Source organism: Cetorhinus maximus, chromosome 14 (genome assembly GCF_964194155.1).
Source record: "Cetorhinus maximus chromosome 14, sCetMax3.hap1.1, whole genome shotgun sequence".
NCBI classification, from domain to species: Eukaryota; Metazoa; Chordata; class Chondrichthyes; order Lamniformes; family Cetorhinidae; genus Cetorhinus; species Cetorhinus maximus.
In genome coordinates this window covers 113116512-113136635 of record NC_135892.1, presented here as the reverse complement: position 1 = coordinate 113136635, position 20124 = coordinate 113116512, and the positions used below count along the sequence as shown (strand labels likewise).

General features: G+C 45.6%; 1 protein-coding gene across 1 annotated transcript in view; it reads right to left on the bottom strand.

The window, feature by feature from the left end:
* LOC144690179 (zinc finger protein PLAG1-like) overlaps positions 1-20124 on the bottom strand; it is a 91354-nt gene that overhangs the window by 9587 nt on the left and 61643 nt on the right. Inside the window, exons 2-3 of the mRNA XM_078557631.1 lie at positions 1686-1728; positions 360-515 (exon numbers count right to left, since the gene is read on the bottom strand). Coding sequence (XP_078413757.1) covers positions 360-515; positions 1686-1728 — 199 coding nt within the window. The remainder of the gene's footprint in view (positions 1-359; positions 516-1685; positions 1729-20124) is intronic.

The window sequence follows — 20124 nt, the reverse complement described above, 5'->3', positions numbered from 1 at the left end:
GTGGAGAGTATTCCATCAGATTGACTTGTGCTTTGTAGACAGTGGACAGGCTCTGGGCAGTCGGGAAGCGAGTTACTCACCACAGAATTCCCAGTCTCCGACTTGTTCTATTGGCCACAATATTTATGTGGCTGGTCCAGTTAAGTTTCTAGTTGATGGCAACTCCCAGATGTTTCTACATTGAATTGCCTCTATATCCTTTCTTTATTCTTCATGTGGTAACCGTTTCTGCTGTATCTTCTCTGAGTGCAGTTATGTCTACTCCTTGTTCTCTGGTTTCTATTCATTCACCTCAACCTATAAGAGATACCTTTAGAACATGAGGTACTTGTGACCCAGTCACTGCATAGGCTACTTACTCTGCTTGCTGACAGCTGGCATCTCCAATACTCGGAGGGCAAGGTAGTGTGGTAGAGTCAGCCTGGCACGGCTGGGAATGGTCCTGTCCTTCACCTTGATTAATGGCCCATGTATCCTGCACTCCCCAGGCAGGCATTTACCACAGTCCGCACACCCTAGAACAACAACAATGTGCATTTACATAGTGCCTTTAACGCAGTAAGCATGTTCCAAGGCGTTTCACAGCAACAAATCAAAGAAAACTGGATACTCAGCCATACAAGGAGATAGTAGGATAGGTGGCCAAAAGCCTGGTCAAAGGGATAGGTTTTAAGGAGCATCTTAAAGGAGGAGAGAGAGGTGGAGGAAGGGAATTCCAGAGCTTGGGGCTGAGGCAATCAAAGGCATGGTCACCAACAGTGGAGTGGTTAACATCGAGGGTGCACATGTGGCCGGACACTTCTTAAAACCTCCCTCTTTGACCAGGCTTCCTTGTTCTTATTTTCCAGTTCCCTTGCAATATCCGACATCAGGCAGGAACCCTTAAAGGGACAAATTGCACAGCAACAGCAACTTAAGCAGCACATGTGCAGTAAGTTGCATGAAAAGCCGATCCCTGCAATTTTAGCAGCCAGAGTGCTAATGCATCCCTGTGAAGTTCCTCTTTCTGTCAATTTAACATGCTCACCCACTTAGCGTGACATTGGGCCATTCATCACTAATGTACTTGTGATTTCAACCTTTTCATTTCCAGGCTCCTCCTCCCCTCCACTTTATCCTCTTCCTTTCCAATATCTCCTCCCCTCCACTCTCCTGCCCCTCATCCTCCTTCTCTTCAACCACCTCTCATTCAACAGTCTCCTCCATCCTGCTTCCCTTCAACTGCCTCCTCCATTCCTTTCCCCTCCAAACTCTCCCCAAAAACCTTCCTTTTCCCTCCCCTCCGTCTCTCCAACCACAGCTAGGGATGGGCAACAAATGGCGACCTTGCCAGCGACGCCCACACCCCGAGAATAAATGAAACACAAACTCGAGGCTCCTGCTGAGCCCAATTCCCCACAATGGGGAGCGAATCATCCAATCAAAGCTCAGTCACGTAAACCAATCAGCAGGCTACATGTGACCAGCTTATTTCTTGATCTACAACACTGGGCTGACTTGCATCACCTGCGAAACATCACCCATGCGGGAGCTGGTGGTGCCTGGGGACGGGGCTGTTGGTCTCGAGATTGTTGGTCTCGAAACGAGGAGTTCAAAAAAAAACACAAGGAGGAAAAATGAGCTCCAACTGAGCGCGAGTCAAAGGTTCTGACACTCGGTTTAAGAGAAAGGGAAAACAAACTTACAGAGCTGATCTGTGGACATGTTCAAGGAGTTTGAGGGGCAGACCTGCGGAGGAATGGATCGTTTAGTAAAGCACACAGCAACATTCCTTACAGCTCCCCAAATATTCCCCGCACAATTCCTTATCACTTGATTTACTTTCACGATTCCTTCAATCTTTGGGGGTCCCTTGTCTTGGTCAGGTTATAGAGGCCGATGGACAAAAGCAAAGGGCTGTGCACTGGATAGATGGGAATATTGAGAAATTTTCCAAGTTCACATATCAATGGTTCCGTAGTGGCGTACTGCAACAACAACAAAACCAATAACTAACATTTATACAGCGCCTTTAACGTAGTAAACTGTCCCAACACGCTTCATCAGGCAAATTTTAACTGGCACGGATCGATCTCGATAGGGGAGGGGCACGGACCAGTCTCGATGGGGGAGGGGCATGGATCAGTCTCAATAGGGGAGGGGCACGGACCAGTCTCGATGGGGGAGGGGCACGGATCAGTCTCGATGGGGGAGGGGCACGGACCAGTCGATGGGGGAGGGGCACGGATCAGTCTCGATGGGGGAGGGGCATGGATCAGTCTCGATGGGGGAGGGGCACGGATTGATCTCAATGGGGTAGGGGCACGGACCAGTCTCGATGGGGGAGGGGCACAGATCGGTCTTGATGGGGGAGGGGCACGGATCGGTCTTGATAGGGAAGGAGCACGGACCAGTCTCGATGGGGGAGGGGCACGGATCAGTCTCGATGGGGGAGGAGGGGGGCACGGACCAGTCTCGATGGGGGAGGAGGGGGGCATGGACCAGTCTCGATGGGGGAGGAGGGGGGCATGGACCAGTCTCGATGGGGGAGGGACACGGATCAGTCTCGATGGGGGAGGGGCACGGATTGATCTCAATGGGGTAGGGGCACGGACCAGTCTCGATGGGGGAGGGGCACAGATCGGTCTTGATGGGGGAGGGGCACGGACCAGTCTCGATGGGGGAGGAGGGGGGCATGGACCAGTCTCGATGGGGGAGGGACACGGATCAGTCTCGATGGGGGAGGGGCACGGATTGATCTCAATGGGGTAGGGGCACGGACCAGTCTCGATGGGGGAGGAGGGGGGCACGGATCAGTCTCGATGGGGGAGGGGCACGGATCAGTCTCGATGGGGGAGGGGCACAGATCGGTCTTGATGGGGGAGGGGCACGGACCAGTCTCGATGGGGGAGGGGCACGGACCAGTCTCGATGGGGGAGGGGCACGGACCAGTCTCGATGGGGGAGAGGCACGGACCAGTCTCGATGGGGGAGGAGGGGGGCACGGATCAGTCTCGATGGGGGAGGGGCACGGATCGGTCTTGATAGGGAAGGAGCACGGACCAGTCTCGATGGGGGAGGGGCACAGACCAGTCTCGATGGGGGAGGAGGGGGGCACGGATCAGTCTCGATGGGGGAGGGGCACGGATCGGTCTTGATAGGGAAGGAGCACGGACCAGTCTCGATGGGGGAGGGGCACAGATCAGTCTTGATGGGGGAGGGGCACGGACCAGTCTCGATGGGGGAGGGGCACGGATCAGTCTCGATGGGGGAGGGGCACGGACCAGTCTCGATGGGGGAGGGGCACGGAGCAGTCTCGATGGGGGAGGGGCACGGACCAGTCTCGATGGGGGAGGGGCACAGAGCAGTCTCGATGGGGGAGGGGCACAGATCAGTCTTGATGGGGGAGACGGGAGGCACGGATCTGTCTCGATGGGGTGGGGCACAGATCAGCCTTGATGGGGGAGGGGCATGGATCAGTCTTGGCTGGGGGAAGGGCACAGATCAGTCAATCAGGGGAAGGGGAGGGGCACAGATCGGTCTCGATTGGGGGAGGGGGTGGGACATGGATCAGTCTCAATTGGGGGAGGGGGTGGGGCACAGATCAGTCTCGATTGGGGGAGGGGGTGGGACATGGATCAGTCTCGATTGGGGAAGGGGAGGGGCACAGATCAGTCTCGATCAGTAGAGGAGCACAGATCAATCTCAATCGGGGAGGTGGGAGAGGGGCATAGATCAGTCTTGATTGGGGGAGGGCAGTGGGGGGATGAAACAGGCACAGTTCAAAGCTTAGACCAGCCTTGGATCAACAAAAAGGGACCTAGAAGGAGTGAGTGACTAGAGGGGAAGCCAGCTTAATACTGCCACCTATACACACACCTACAAATACTCACGCGCACTCACACGCCCAGGTGCGTATTCACTCACACGTGTGTACTCACACGCACGCACTCACTCACACGCACTTGCACACACTCACACGCACGCACACACGCACTCGCATGCACTCACACACGTACTCTCACACGCACGCACGTATTCTCACATACTCACGCACACACACACACGTACTCTCACATACATACACACACCTGCACGTATTCACACCCACACTGCTTATTAGTAGTTTCCACTTGGCGGGTGGGGGTGGGGGCGGTGGTAAAATGGTTTAAAGAAAAAATACAAAGTTCCCAGGTTTAAATACTAGCCATAAACTGATAACAGGTTGAAGCTTCTAAGCATTTTACCAAATGTTAAACAACTGTGGAGGAGGGTGAATACTCCCTCTGGTTAGTCAAAAATATTGTAAAGAACAAATTCATTTTTGCACGAGAATGAATAAAGAATTTTCCCTACTATCTTGCTAATTTATAATGAGTAGAGAGGCACTAACATGTCCATCCATGTCTCTTTTGACCAGATCAGTTTTGTTCAACACATTATCCACATGTAAGCAATTGAAAATCCAAATGTACTAAATGGATTTCTGATTATAATAGACACCATTACTGGTCACGTAATCTTAATACTCATTTCACATGGAGTATGTGTGTGAACTTCAAGCTTTCTGTGCGGTTGTTGGTTAAAAAAAAAGAAAATAAGCAAATTTTTGATCGCTCTCTCGCTGTTATATATAAACCGCCTGAATTCCACCCTTTTCTCTCTGTGTTCTCTGTTGCAGCAGCAGAATTGATGTGACAAAATGCAATTATTTCTAGAACCAGAACCTCTTAACTCATTAAAACGTGTGACAATGCAGCACCCTTCAAGATGAAACAGAATTGATTTGAAAAATATGGAGCAAATCATTTGTAAACAAAATACATACTTAATTTTCAAAGCAGCTGCTGTGACTCCCAATGCCCACCAGCGTTTTGCTTTGACAGCCTAGCAGCAATGTCACATTGAATTGATGGGCTGTGGTGGAATAATACAGCACTGAATCAACAGAGCCCTTTAAACCAGCGGGGTCCACGAAGTTAGCCACATGTGGCTAATTGAGAATCCACATCTGGATCATTGCATTTCTGATTAGTAAATTAAGAAAAACGGCATCAGTGGTCATGTGATCACAATACTCATATCACCACAATGTGTTTTTTTTAATTCATTCATGGGATGTGGGCTTCGCTGGCTAGGCCAGCATTTATTGCCCATCCCTAGTTGCCCTTGAGAAGGTGGTGGTGAGCTGCCTTCTTGAACCGCTGCAGTCCATGCTTGTGCTTGTGAACTTTAACCTTTGTGAATGTAATATGCTAAGATGAAAGACAGAGGGTGCAAGTGTTTTTTGAACAATGAGGCTGCTTTATTTCCTTGGGTAATGAGTGACAGTAAATGTCCAGTAATATGAAATATCACAGAATGTGTCTGTTGGCTCTCTGAATGAACGATCCACCTAGTGCCACTGCCCCATCTTCTCCCTGTAACCCTGCACATTCTTCCTTTTCAGATAATAATCCAATTCCCTCTTGGATGCCTTGATTGAACCTGCCTCCACCACACCCACAGGCAATGGATTCTAGATCTTAACCACTCGCTGTGTGAATAAGTTTTTCCTCATGACTCCATTGCTCTTTTTGCCAATTACTTTAAATCTGTGCCCTCTCGTTCTCGATCCTTTCACAAGTGGGAAGAGTTTCTCTCTATCTACTCTGTCCAGGTCCCTCATGATTTTGAACACTGCTATCAAATCTCCTCTCAACCTTCTCTCCTTCAAGAAAAACAGTCCCAATTTTTCCAATTTATCCACTTAACTGAAGTTCCTCATCCCTGGAACCATTCTCGTGAATGTTTTCTGCACTTTCTCCCACGCCTTCACAACCTCCTTAAAGTGTGGCACCCAGAACTGAACACAATGTTCCAGTTGGAGTACTTTTATCTAAATTGTGTGCAAGCCGTTTGCTAAACTAACATGTGGGGTAAAACATGTCGCCATACAGCAACTTTGGATAGTCTGAGATTTGTCCTAGAAAGGCTGCTTTGGATACACTGAACCATTCTATTGGCATTATTAATCAATACATCCCTTAGAACGGAAGAACAAGCCATCCTGGACAACCAGACAGCACAGGACCTACCCTATGTCAGGTCAGTTTACAGACAAAACCAGTTCCACTTCATTCCAAGGGGAAGCACAGGGCCAGAGGCCAGAGAGACAAACCAATAGAATGTCAAAGGGAACAGGAAACTCCTGAGTAGTGGAAGCGAGAGAGGAATACTGTAGCAAAACTCAACACCAATCCTTATCGTTAAGACACCAGGCTTTCAGCTGCTCTACCAAATTCCTTTCTGCTCTATTTTAACACAGTTGTTAACTCGTTTAAAAAAAGTGGCACACCACTGAACAAGGTGTCTGCTGTGGGTAACACTCTCCCCAGAACGTCATGGACTCAACTCCCACTCCAGGTCTTCGAGCCCACACTCCAGGCTGACACGTCCAGTGCAGTACTGAGGGACTGCTGCACTGTCCCGGGTGCAGTCTCTCAAAAGGGACATTAAACTACCCTCTTGGCCTCTTGGGTTGATGCAAAAGATTCCATGCCACCTTTTTTGGTGAAAATCAAGAGAGTTCTCCGGTATCATGGCCAATATTTATCCCTAAATCAACATCACACAAACCAATTCCCTTGTCAATTCTCAGCTTGCTGTTTGTTGGAGCTTGCTGTGCACAAATTGGCTGTTACATTGTGACAGTCATTACATATGTGTCTATGAAGCAACTACACTTCAAGAGTACTTAATTGATTGTAAAGTGCTTTGGGACCCCCTGGGCTGGTGATAAGTGCCGTATCAATGCAAGTCTTTCATAATAAATGATCATTCATGGCTGTTATTACAGAATAGGGATCTGTTTCCCTCAATAATAAACAGTGCACTATTTACTGTGTGTGAAGTGCTGAGATGTGATGTGATACTTCACTAGCTCTGCATTCACACTTCCTGCTCGATATTCTACTTACATTTAATATTATCAACAGTATTCCTTTCAGCATTTTAAAGGTCTAGATCATGTCCTCTCTCCACCTTATTCTCTGAACTGAAAATCAACTCACTCCACTTACAGCAATGTCAGCTGTACATTGTTCCAACAGTCCCCTGAAATTTAATGCTGCAATGATGGAATCACAAGGAAGATTAGTTCCCTTGGTGGAGTTGCAGCCCTACTCACCATCCCAGAATGGGCTGCTGCTCAAAGCAGTCTCTGGATTTTGGTAGTCAATACTGGGGAAAGATCAGCTCCCAACTTAATCCCTATACTCAGCATCAAGCACACCCATTCCAGAGTATATAAAGAGTGTGAGCAATATTCGACCCTTCTGTGAGAGAGTGTGTTTGTGTGTGTGTGCGTGTGTATGGTGTGCAGGGATTTATATGTGTGTGTGTGTGTGTGTGTGTGTGAGAGAGTGTGTGTGTGTCTTTTTTTCCGGATTTTATATGAGTGCGTTTTGTAGGGTTTCATAAGTGTGCGTGTGAGTATTTTGCAGGGTTTTGTGTGTGTGTGCGCGTTTTGCAGGGTTTTGAGTGTGTGTGTGCGTTTTGCAGGGTTTTGAGTGTGTGTGTGCGTTTTGCAGGGATTTGTGTGTATGCGTTTTGCAGGGTTTGTGTGTGTGTGCGTTTTGCAGGGTTTTGTGTGTGTGTGTTTTGCAGGGTTATGTGTGTGTGTGTATTCTGCAGGGTTTGGTGTGTGTGTGTGTTTTGCAGGGTTTTATGTGTGTGTGCCTTTTGCAGGGTGCTGTGAGTGTGCGCGTTTTGCAGGGTTTTGTGTGTGTTTTGCAAGGGTTTGTGTGTGTGTGTGTGTGTGTTTTGCAGCCTTTTATGTGTGTGTGTGTTTTGCAGGGTCTTGTGTGTGTGTGTGTTTTGCAGGGTTTTGTGTGTGTGAGCGTTTTGCAGGGTTTTGTGTGTGTGCGTTTTGCAGGGTTTTATGTGTGTGTGTGTTTTGCAGGGTTTTCTGTGTGCATTTTGCAGGGTTTTGTGTGTGTGTGTGTTTTGCAGGGTTTTGTGTGTGTGTGTGTTTTGCAGGGTTTTATGTGTGTGTGCGTTTTGCAGGGTTTTATGTGTGTGTGTGCATTTTGCAGGGTGCTGTGTGTGTGTGCGTTTTGCAGGGTTTTGCGTATGTGTGTGTTTTGCAGTGTTTTGTGTGCTTGCGCGTCTTGCAGGGTTTTGCGTATGTGTGTGTTTTGTGCGTGTGTGCGTTTTGCAGGGTTTTGCGTATGTGTGTTTTGTGTGTGTGTGCGTTTTGCAGGGTTTTGCGCATGTGTGTGTTTTGCAGTGTTTTGTGTGTGTGTGCGTTTTGCAGGGTTTTATATATGTGTGTGTGTGTGTGAGAGAGAGAGAGTGTGTGTGCGTCTTTTTTTCCGGATTTTATATGAGTGCGTTTTGTAGGGTTTCATAAGTGTGCGTGTGAGTATTTTGCAGGGTTTTGTGTGTGTGTGTGCATTTTGCAGGGTTTTGAGTGTGTGTGTGCGTTTTGCAGGGTTTTGTGTGTGTGTGTGTTTTGCAGGGTTTTGTGTGTGTGTGTGTTTTGCAGGGTTTTATGTGTGTGTGTTTTTTGCAGGGTTTTATGTGTGTGAGCGTTTTGCAGGGTTTATGTGTGTGTGTGCGTTTTGCAGGGTATTATGTATGTGTGTGTTTTGCAGGGTTTTGTGTGTGTGTGTGTTTTGCAGGGTTTTATGTGTTTGTGTGTTTTGCAGGCTTTTATGTGTGTGAGTTTTGCAGGGTTTTGAATGTGTGTGTGTTTTGCAGGGTTTTGTGTGTGTGTGTTTTGCAGGGTTTTGTGTGTGTGTGTATTTTGCAGGGTTTTATGTGTGTGAGTTTTGCAGGGTTTTGAATGTGTGTGTGTTTTGCAGGGTTTTGTGTGTGCGTTTTGCAGGGGTTTGTGTGTGTGTGCGTTTTGCAGGATTTTATGTGTGTGTGCGTTTTGCAGGATTTTATGTGTGTGCGCCTTGCAGGGTTTTGTGTGTGTGCGTTTTGCAGGGTTTTGTGTGTGAGGTTTGCAGGTTTTTGTGTGTGTGTGTTTTGCAGGGTTTGTGTGTGTGTGCGTTTTGCAGGGTTTTGTGTGTGTGTGTGTTTTGCAGGGTTTTGTGTGTGTGTGTGTTTTGCAGGGTTTTGTGTGTGTGCGTTTTGCAGGGTTTTGTGTGTGTGTGCGTTTTGCAGGGATTTGTGTGTGTGTGTTTTGCAGGGTTTTGTGTGTGTGTGAGTTTTGCAGGGTTTTGAATGTGTATGTGTTTTGCAGGGTTTTGTGTGTGCTATTTGCAGGGGTTTGGGTGTGTGCGTTTTGCAGGATTTTATGTGTGTGTGCGCCTTGCAGGGTTTTGTGTGTGTGCGTTTTGCAGGGTTTTGTGTGTGTGTTTTGCAGGTTTTTATGTGTGTGTGTGTGTTTTGCAGGGTTTGTGTGTGTGTGCGCCTTGCAGGGTTTTGTGTGTGTGTGCATTTTGCAGGGTTTTGTGTGTGTGTTTTGCAGGTTTTTATGTGTGTGTGTGTTTTGCAGGGTTTGTGTGTGTGTGCGTTTTGCAGGGTTTTGTGTGTGTGTGTGTGTGTTTTGCTAGGTTTTATGTGTGTGAGCGTTTTGCAGGGTTTTATGTGTGTGTGTGCGTTTTGCAGGGTATTATGTATGTGTGTGTTTTGCACGGTTTTATGTGTGTGTGTGTTTTGCAGGGTTTTGTGTGTGTGTGCGTTTTGCAGGGTTTTATGTGTTTGTGTGTTTTGCAGGCTTTTATGTGTGTGTGTGTTTTGCAGGGATTTGTGTGTGTGTGTTTTGCAGGGTTTTGTGTGTGTGTGAGTTTTGCAGGGTTTTGAATGTGTAAGTGTTTTGCAGGGTTTTGTGTGTGCGTTTTGCAGGGGTTTGGGTGTGTGCGTTTTGCAGGATTTTATGTGTGTGCGCGCCTTGCAGGGTATGTGTGTGTGTGCGTTTTGCAGGGTTTTGTGTGTGTGTGCGTTTTGCAGGGTTTTATGTGTGTGTGTACACTTTGCAGGGTGCTGTGTGTGTGCGTTTTGCAGGGTTTTGCGTATGTGTGTGTTTTGCAGTGTTTTGTGTGTGCGCGCGTTTTGCAGGGTTTTGCGTATGTGTGTGTTTTGTGTGTGTGTGCGTTTTGCAGGGTTTTGCGTATGTGTGTGTTTTGTGTGTGTTTGCGTTTTGCAGGGTTTTGCGCATGTATGTGTTTTGCAGTGTTTTGTGTGTGTGTGCGTTTTGCAGGGTTTTATATATGTGTGTGTGTGTGAGAGAGAGAGAGTGTGTGTGTGTCTTTTTTCCTGGATTTTATATGAGTGCGTTTTGTAGGGTTTCATAAGTGTGTGTGTGTGTGTGTGTATTTTGCAGGCTTTTGTGTGTGTCTGTGCGTTTTGGAGTGTTTTGTGTGTCTGTGCGTTTTGCAGGGTTTTGTGTGTGTGTGCGATTTGCAGGGTTTTATGTGTGTGTGTTTTTTGCAGGGTTTTTTGTGTGTGAGCGTTTTGCAGGGTTTTATGTGTGTGCGCGTTTTGCAGGGTATTATGTATGTGTGTGTTTTGCAAGGTTTTATGTGTGTGTGTGTTTTGCAGGGTTTTGTGTGTGTGTGTTTTGCAGGGTTTTGTGTGTGTGTGTGTTTTGCAGGGTTTTACGTGTGTGTGAGTTTTGCAGGGTTTTGAATGTGTGTGTGTTTCGCAGGGTTTTGTGTGTGTGTGTTTTGCAGGGATTTGTGTGTGTGTGTTTTGCAGGGTTTTATGTGTGTGTGTGTTTTGCAGGGATTTGTGTGTGTGTTTTGCAGGTTTTTATGTGTGTGTGTGTTTTGCAGGGTTTGTGTGTGTGCGTTTTGCAGGGTTTTGTGTGTGTGTGCGTTTTGCAGGGTTTTCTGTGTGTGTGATTTGCAGGGTTTTGTGTGTGTGTGAGTTTTGCAGGGTTTTGAATGTGTAAGTGTTTTGCAGGGTTTTGTGTGTGCGTTTTGCAGGGGTTTGGGTGTGTGCGTTTTGCAGGATTTTATGTGTGTGTGCGCCTTGCAGGGTTTGTGTGTGTGTGCGTTTTGCAGGGTTTTGTGTGTGTGTTTTGCAGGTTTTTATGTGTGTGTGTGTTTTGCAGGGTTTGTGTGTGTGTGCGTTTTGCAGGGTTTCGTGTGTGTGTGTTTTGCAGGGTTTTGTGTGTGTGTGTGTTTTGCAGGGTTTTATGTGTGTGTGCGTTTTGCAGGGTTTTATGTGTGTGTGTGCATTTTGCAGGGTGCTGTGTGTGTGCGTTTTGCAGGGTTTTGCGTATGTGTGTGTTTTGCAGTGTTTTGTGTGTGCGCGCGTTTTGCAGGGTTTTGCGTATGTGTGTGTTTTGTGTGTGTGTGCGTTTTGCAGGGTTTTGCGTTTGTGTGTGTTTTGTGTGTGTTTGCGTTTTGCAGGGTTTTGCGCATGTATGTGTTTTGCAGTGTTTTGTGTGTGTGTGCGTTTTGCAGGGTTTTATATATGTGTGTGTGTGAGAGAGAGAGAGTGTGTGTGTGTCTTTTTTCCTGGATTTTATATGAGTGCGTTTTGTAGGGTTTCATAAGTGTGTGTGTGTGTGTATTTTGCAGGCTTTTGTGTGTGACTGTGCGTTTTGGAGGGTTTTGTGTGTGTGTGCGTTTTGCAGGGTTTTGTGTGTGTGTGCGATTTGCAGGGTTTTATGTGTGTGTGTTTTTTGCAGGGTTTTTTGTGTGTGAGCGTTTTGCAGGGTTTTATGTGTGTGTGTGTTTTGCAGGGTTTTGTGTGTGTGTGTTTTGCAGGGTTTTGTGTGTGTGTGTGTTTTGCAGGGTTTTACGTGTGTGTGAGTTTTGCAGGGTTTTGAATGTGTGTGTGTTTCGCAGGGTTTTGTGTGTGTGTGTTTTGCAGGGATTTGTGTGTGTGTGTTTTGCAGGGTTTTATGTGTGTGTGTGTTTTGCAGGGATTTGTGTGTGTGTTTTGCAGGTTTTTATGTGTGTGTGTGTTTTGCAGGGTTTTGTGTGTGTGCGTTTTGCAGGGTTTTGTGTGTGTGTGCGTTTTGCAGGGTTTTGTGTGTGTGTTTTGCAGGTTTTTATGTGTGTGTGTTTTGCAGGGTTTTCTGTGTGTGTGATTTGCAAGGTTTTGTGTGTGTGTCTGTTTTGCAGGGTTTTGTGTGTGTGTGTGTTTTGCAGGGTTTTGTATGTCTGTGCGTTTTGCAGGGTTTTGTGTGTCTGTGCATTTTGCAGGGTTTTGTTGTCTGTGTGCGTTTTGCAGGGTTTTGTGTGTGTGCGTTTTGCAGGGTTTTGTGTGTGTGCGTTTTGCAGGGTTTTATGTTTGTGTGTTTTGCAGGCTTTTATGTGTGTGTGTGTTTTGCAGGGTTTTGTGTGTGTGTGTTTTGCAGGGTTTTGTGTGTGTGTGTGTTTTGCAGGGTTTTGTGTGTGTGTGTTTTGCAGGGTTTTATGTGTGTACGTGCATTTTGCAGGGTGCTATGTGTGTGTGCGTTTTGCAGAGTTTTGCGTATGTGTGTGTTTTGCAGTGTTTTGTGTGTGTGTGCGTTTTGCTGGGTTTTATATATTTGTGTGTGTGTGTGTGAGAGAGAGAGAGTGTGTGTGTGTCTTTTTTTCTGGATTTTATATGAGTGCGTTTTGTAGGGTTTCATAAGTGTGTGTGTGTATTTTGCAGGGTTTTGTGTGTGTGTGCATTTTGCAGGGTTTTGTGTGTGTGTGCATTTTGCAGGGTTTTGTGTGTGTGTGCGTTTTGTAGGGTTTTGTGTGTGTGTGCGTTTTGCAGGGTTTTGTGTGTGCGTTTTGCAGGGTTTTGTGTGTGTGCGTTTTGCAGGGTTTAATGTGTTTGTGTGTTTGGCAAGCTTTTATGTGTGTGTGTGTTTTGCAGGGTTTTGTGTGTGTTTTGCAGGGTTTTGTGTGTGTGTGTGTGTGTTTTGCAGGGTTTTATGTGTGTGAGTTTTGCAGGGTTTTAGAATGTGTGTGTGTTTTGCAGGGTTTTGTGTGTGCGTTTTGCAGGGGTTTGTGTGTGTTCGTTTTGCAGAGTTTTATGTGTGTGTGCGTTTTGCAGGGTTTTGTATGTGTGCATTTTGCAGGGTTTTGTGTGTGTGTGTTTTGCAGTGTTTTGTGTGTGTGTGATTTGCAGGGTTTTGTGTGTGTGTGTGTTTTGCAGGGTTTTGTGTGTGTGTTTTGCAGTGTTTTGTGTGTGTGTGATTTGCAGGGTTTTGCGTGTGTGTGCGTTTTGCAGTATTGTGTGTGTGTGTGTTTTGCAGGGTTTTGTGTGTGTGTGTGCATTTTGCAGGGTTTTATGTGTGTGTGCGTTTTGCAGGGTTTTATGTGTGTGTGTGCATTTTGCAGGGTTTTGTGTGTGTGTGTGTGTTTTGCAGGGTTTTATGTGTGTGTGAGTTTTGCAGGGTTTTAGAATGTGTGTGTGTTTTGCAGGGTTTTGTGTGTGCGTTTTGCACGGGTTTGTGTGTGTTCATCTTGCAGAGTTTTATGTGTGTGTGCGTTTTGCAGGGTTTTGTAAGTGTGCATTTTGCAGGGTTTTGTGTGTCTGTGTTTTGCAGTGTTTTGTGTGTGTGTGATTTGCAGGGTTTTGTGTGTGTGTGCGTTTTGCAGTGTTGTGTGTGTGTGTGTGTTTTGCAGGGTTTTGTGTGTGTGTGCATTTTGCAGGGTTTTATCTGTGTGTGTGTTTTGCAGGGTTTTATGTGTGTGTGTGCATTTTGCAGGGTGCTGTGTGTGTGTGCGTTTTGCAGGGTTTTGCGTATGTGTGTGTTTTGCAGTGTTTTGTGTGTGTGTGCGTTTTGCAGGGTTTTATATATGTGTGTGTGTGTGTGAGAGAGAGAGAGCGTGTGTGTGTCTTTTTTTCCGGATTTTATTTGAGTGCATTTTTTAGGGTTTCATAAGTGTGCGTGTGTGTATTTTGCAGGGTTTTATGTGTGTGTGCGTTTTGCAGGGTTTTGTGTGTGTCTGTGCATTTTGCAGGATTTTGTGTGTGTGTGTGTTTTGCAGGGTTTTACGTGTGTGTTTGTTTTGCACGGTTTTGAATGTGTGTGTGTGTGTGTGAGAAAGAGAGAGTGTGTGTGTGTCTTTTTTTCCGGATTTTATATGAGTGCGTTTTGTAGGGTTTCATAAGCGTGCGTGTGTGTGATTTGCAGGATTTTGTGTGTGTGCGTTTTGCAGGGTTTTATGTGTGTGTGTTTTTTGCAGGGTTTTATGTGTGTGAGCGTTTTGCAGGGTTTTATGTGTGTGTGTGCGTTTTGCCGGGTTTTATGTTTGTGTGTTTTGCAGGCTTTTATGTGTGTGTGAGTTTTGCAGGGTTTTACGTGTGTGTGAGTTTTGCAGGGTTTTGAATGTGTGTGTGTTTTGCAGGGTTTTGTGTGTGTGTGATTTGCAGGGTTTTGAATGTGTCTGTGTGTTTTGCAGGGTTTTATGTGTCTGTGCACTTTGCTGGGTTTTATGTGTGTGTGCGTTTTGCAAGGTTTTATGTGTCTGTGCGTTTTGCAGGGTTTTGTGTGTGTGCGTTTTGCAAGGTTTTCTGTGTGTGCGTTTTGCAGGGTTTTGTGTGTGTGCGTTTTGCTGGATTTTATGTGTGTGCGTTTTGCAGGGTTTTGTGTGTGCGGTTTGCAGGGTTTTGTGCGCATGTGTGTGTTTTGCTGGATTTTATGTGTGTGCGTTTTGCAGGTTTTATGTGTGTGAGCGTTTTGCAGGGTTTTATGTGTGTGTGTGCGTTTTGCAGGGTATTATGTGTGTGTTTGTGTTATGCAGGGTTTTGTGTGTGTGCGTTTTGCAGTGTTTTGTGTCTGTGTGTGTGTGTTTTGCAGGGTTTTATGTGTGTGTGCATTTTGCAGGGTTTTATGTGTGTGCGTGCATTTTGCAGGGTGCTATGTGTGTGTGCGTTTTGCAGAGTTTTGCGTATGTGTGTGTTTTGCAGTGTTTTGTGTGTGTGTGTGCGTTTTGCTGGGTTTTATATATGTGTGTGTGTGTGAGAGAGAGAGTGTGTGTGTGTCTTTTTTTCCGGATTTTATATGAGTGCGTTTTGTAGGGTTTCATAAGTGTGTGTGTGTATTTTGCAGGGTTTTGTGTGTGTGTGCATTTTGCAGGGTTTTGTGTGTGTGTGCGTTTTGCAGGGTTTTGTGTGTGTGTGCGTTTTGCAGGGTTTTGTGTGTGCGTTTTGCAGGGTTTTGTGTGTGTGTGTGTGTGTTTTGCAGGGTTTTAGAATGTGTGTGTGTTTTGCAGGGTTTTGTGTGTGCGTTTTGCAGGGGTTTGTGTGTGTTCGTTTTGCAGAGTTTTATGTGTGTGTGCGTTTTGCAGGGTTTTGTATGTGTGCATTTTGCAGGGTTTTGTGTGTGTGTGTGTTTTGCAGTGTTTTGTGTGTGTGTGATTTGCAGGGTTTTGTGTGTGTGTGTGTTTTGCAGGGTTTTGTGTGTGTGTTTTGCAGTGTTTTGTGTGTGTGTGATTTGCAGGGTTTTGCGTGTGTGTGCGTTTTGCAGTATTGTGTGTGTGTGTGTTTTGCAGGGTTTTGTGTGTGTGTGTGCATTTTGCAGGGTTTTATGTGTGTGTGCGTTTTGCAGGGTTTTATGTGTGTGTGTGCATTTTGCAGGGTTTTGTGTGTGTGTGTGTGTTTTGCAGGGTTTTATGTGTGTGTGAGTTTTGCAGGGTTTTAGAATGTGTGTGTGTTTTGCAGGGTTTTGTGTGTGCGTTTTGCACGGGTTTGTGTGTGTTCATCTTGCAGAGTTTTATGTGTGTGTGCGTTTTGCAGGGTTTTGTAAGTGTGCATTTTGCAGGGTTTTGTGTGTCTGTGTTTTGCAGTGTTTTGTGTGTGTGTGATTTGCAGGGTTTTGTGTGTGTGTGCGTTTTGCAGTGTTGTGTGTGTGTGTGTGTTTTGCAGGGTTTTGTGTGTGTGTGCATTTTGCAGGGTTTTATCTGTGTGTGTGTTTTGCAGGGTTTTATGTGTGTGTGTGCATTTTGCAGGGTGCTGTGTGTGTGTGCGTTTTGCAGGGTTTTGCGTATGTGTGTGTTTTGCAGTGTTTTGTGTGTGTGTGCGTTTTGCAGGGTTTTATATATGTGTGTGTGTGTGTGAGAGAGAGAGAGCGTGTGTGTGTCTTTTTTTCCGGATTTTATTTGAGTGCATTTTTTAGGGTTTCATAAGTGTGCGTGTGTGTATTTTGCAGGGTTTTATGTGTGTGTGCGTTTTGCAGGGTTTTGTGTGTGTCTGTGCATTTTGCAGGATTTTGTGTGTGTGTGTGTTTTGCAGGGTTTTACGTGTGTGTTTGTTTTGCACGGTTTTGAATGTGTGTGTGTGTGTGTGAGAAAGAGAGAGTGTGTGTGTGTCTTTTTTTCCGGATTTTATATGAGTGCGTTTTGTAGGGTTTCATAAGCGTGCGTGTGTGTGATTTGCAGGATTTTGTGTGTGTGCGTTTTGCAGGGTTTTATGTGTGTGTGTTTTTTGCAGGGTTTTATGTGTGTGAGCGTTTTGCAGGGTTTTATGTGTGTGTGTGCATTTTGCCGGGTTTTATGTTTGTGTGTTTTGCAGGCTTTTATGTGTGTGTGAGTTTTGCAGGGTTTTACGTGTGTGTGAGTTTTGCAGGGTTTTGAATGTGTGTGTGTTTTGCAGGGTTTTGTGTGTGTGTGATTTGCAGGGTTTTGAATGTGTCTGTGTGTTTTGCAGGGTTTTATGTGTCTGTGCACTTTGCTGGGTTTTATGTGTGTGTGCGTTTTGCAAGGTTTTATGTGTCTGTGCGTTTTGCAGGGTTTTGTGTGTGTGCGTTTTGCAAGGTTTTCTGTGTGTGCGTTTTGCAGGGTTTTGTGTGTGTGCGTTTTGCTGGATTTTATGTGTGTGCGTTTTGCAGGGTTTTGTGTGTGCGGTTTGCAGGGTTTTGTGCGCATGTGTGTGTTTTGCTGGATTTTATGTGTGTGCGTTTTGCAGGTTTTATGTGTGTGAGCGTTTTGCAGGGTTTTATGTGTGTGTGTGCGTTTTGCAGGGTATTATGTGTGTGTTTGTGTTATGCAGGGTTTTGTGTGTGTGCGTTTTGCAGTGTTTTGTGTCTGTGTGTGTGTGTTTTGCAGGGTTTTATGTGTGTGTGCATTTTGCAGGGTTTTATGTGTGTGCGTGCATTTTGCAGGGTGCTATGTGTGTGTGCGTTTTGCAGAGTTTTGCGTATGTGTGTGTTTTGCAGTGTTTTGTGTGTGTGTGTGCGTTTTGCTGGGTTTTATATATGTGTGTGTGTGTGAGAGAGAGAGTGTGTGTGTGTCTTTTTTTCCGGATTTTATATGAGTGCGTTTTGTAGGGTTTCATAAGTGTGTGTGTGTATTTTGCAGGGTTTTGTGTGTGTGTGCATTTTGCAGGGTTTTGTGTGTGTGTGCGTTTTGCAGGGTTTTGTGTGTGTGTGCGTTTTGCAGGGTTTTGTGTGTGCGTTTTGCAGGGTTTTGTGTGTGTGTGTGTGTGTTTTGCAGGGTTTTAGAATGTGTGTGTGTTTTGCAGGGTTTTGTGTGTGCGTTTTGCAGGGGTTTGTGTGTGTTCGTTTTGCAGAGTTTTATGTGTGTGTGCGTTTTGCAGGGTTTTGTATGTGTGCATTTTGCAGGGTTTTGTGTGTGTGTGTGTTTTGCAGTGTTTTGTGTGTGTGTGATTTGCAGGGTTTTGTGTGTGAGTGTGTTTTGCAGGGTTTTGTGTGTGTGTTTTGCAGTGTTTTGTGTGTGTGTGATTTGCAGGGTTTTGTGTGTGTGTGCGTTTTGCAGTATTGTGTGTGTGTGTGTTTTGCAGGGTTTTATGTGTGTGTGCATTTTGCAGGGTTTTATGTGTGTGCGTGCATTTTGCAGGGTGCTATGTGTGTGTGCGTTTTGCAGAGTTTTGCGTATGTGTGTGTTTTGCAGTGTTTTGTGTGTGTGTGCGTTTTGCTGGGTTTTATATATGTGTGTGTGTGTGAGAGAGAGAGTGTGTGTGTGTCTTTTTTTCCGGATTTTATATGAGTGCGTTTTGTAGGGTTTCATAAGTGTGTGTGTGTATTTTGCAGGGTTTTGTGTGTGTGTGTGTGTGTTTTGCAGGGTTTTGTTTGTGTGTGTTTTGCAGGGTTTTGTGTGTGTGTGTGTGTGTTTTGCAGGGTTTTATGTGTGTGTGAGTTTTGCAGGGTTTTAGAATGTGTGTGTGTTTTGCAGGGTTTTGTGTGTGCGTTTTGCAGGGGTTTGTGTGTGTTCGTCTTGCAGAGTTTTATGTGTGTGTGCGTTTTGCAGGGTTTTGTAAGTGTGCATTTTGCAGGGTTTTGTGTGTCTGTGTGTTTTGCAGTGTTTTGTGTGTGTGTGATTTGCAGGGTTTTGTGTGTGTGTGCGTTTTGCAGTATTGTGTGTGTGTGTGTTTTGCAGGGTTTTGTGTGTGTGCATTTTGCAGGGTTTTATGTGTGTGTGCGTTTTGCAGGGTTTTATGTGTGTGTGTGCATTTTGCAGGGTGCTGTGTGTGTGCGTTTTGCAGGGTTTTGCGTATGTGTGTGTTTTGCAGTGTTTTGTGTGTGTGTGCGTTTTGCAGGGTTTTATATATGTGTGTGTGTGTAAGAGAGAGAGAGAGAGTGTGCGTGTGTGTCTTTTTTTCCGGATTTTATATGAGTGCGTTTTGTAGGGTTTCATAAGTGTGCGTGTGTGTATTTTGCAGGGTTTTGTGTGTGTGTGCATTTTGCAGGGTTTTATGTGTCTGTGCGTTTTGCAGGGTTTTGTGTCTGTGTATGTTTTGCAGGGTTTTGTGTGTGTGCGTTTTGCAGGGTTTTGTGTGTGTGCGTTTTGCAGGGTTTAATGTGTTTGTCTGTTTTGCAGGCTTTTATGTGTGTGTGTTTTGCAGGGTTTTGTCTGTGTGTGTTTTGCAGGGTTTTGTGTGTGTGTGTGTGTTTTGCAGGGTTTTATGTGTGTGTGAGTTTTGCAGGGTTTTAGAATGTGTGTGTGTTTTGCAGGGTTTTGTGTGTGCGTTTTGCAGGGGTTTGTGTGTGTTCGTCTTGCATAGTTTTATGTGTGTGCGTTTTGCAGGGTTTTGTAAGTGTGCATTTTGCAGGGTTTTGTGTGTGTGTGTGTTTTGCAGTGTTTTGTGTGTGTGTGATTTGCAGGGTTTTGTGTGTGTGTGCGTTTTGCAGTGTTGTGTGTGTGTGTGTATTTTGCAGGGTTTTGTGTGTGTGCATTTTGCAGGGTTTTATGTGTGTGTGCGTTTTGCAGGGTTTTATGTGTGTGTGTGTTTTGCAGGGTTTTATGTGTGTGTGTGCATTTTGCAGGGTGATGTGTGTGTGTGCGTTTTGCAGGGTTTTGCATATGTGTGTGTGTGTGTGAGAGAGAGAGAGAGCGTGTGTGTGTCTTTTTTTCCGGATTTTATTTGAGTGCATTTTTTAGGGTTTCATAAGTGTGCGTGTGTGTATTTTGCAGGGTTTTATGTGTGTGTGTGTTTTGCAGGGTTTTGTGTGTCTGTGCGTTTTGCAGGGTTTTGTGTGTGTCTGTGCATTTTGCAGGGTTTTGTGTGTGTGTTTTGCAGGGTTTTATGTGTGTGTGTTTTTTGCAGGGTTTTATGTGTGTGTGCGTTTTGTAGGGTATTATGTGTGTGTGTTTTGCAGCGTTTTATGTGTGTGTGTGTTTTGCAGGGCTTTGTGTGTGTGTGTTTTGCAGGGTTTTGTGTGTGTGTGTGTTTTGCAGGGTTTTGTGTGTGTGTGTTTTGCAGGGTTTTGTGTGTGTGTGTGTTTTGCAGGGTTTTACGTGTGTGTGAGTTTTGCAGGGTTTTGAATGTGTGTGTGTTTTGCAGGGTTTTGTGTGTGCGTTTTGCAGAGTTTTGTGTGTGTGTGCACTTTTCAGGGTGCTGTGTGTTTGCGTTTTGCAGTATTTTGTGTGTGTGTGATTTGCAAGGTTTTGAATGTGTGTGCGTTTTGCTGGGTTTTATGAGTGTGTGCGTTTCACAGGGTTTTGTGTGTGTGTGCGTTTTGCAGGGTTTTACGTGTGTGTGTGCACTTTTCAGGGTGCTGTGTGTTTGCGTTTTGCAGTGTTTTGTGTGTGTGTGATTTGCAAGGTTTTGAATGTGTGTGCGTTTTGCTGGGTTTTACGTGTGTGCGCGGTTTGCAGAGTTTTGTGCCCATGTGTGTGTTTTGCTGGATTTTATGCGTGTGCGTTTTGCAGGGTTTTGTGTGTGTGTGTGTTTTGCAGGGTTTTATGTGTGTGCGTTTTGCAGGGTTTTGTGTGTGTGTGCACTTTTCAGGGTGCTGTGTGCTTGCGTTTTGCAGTGTTTT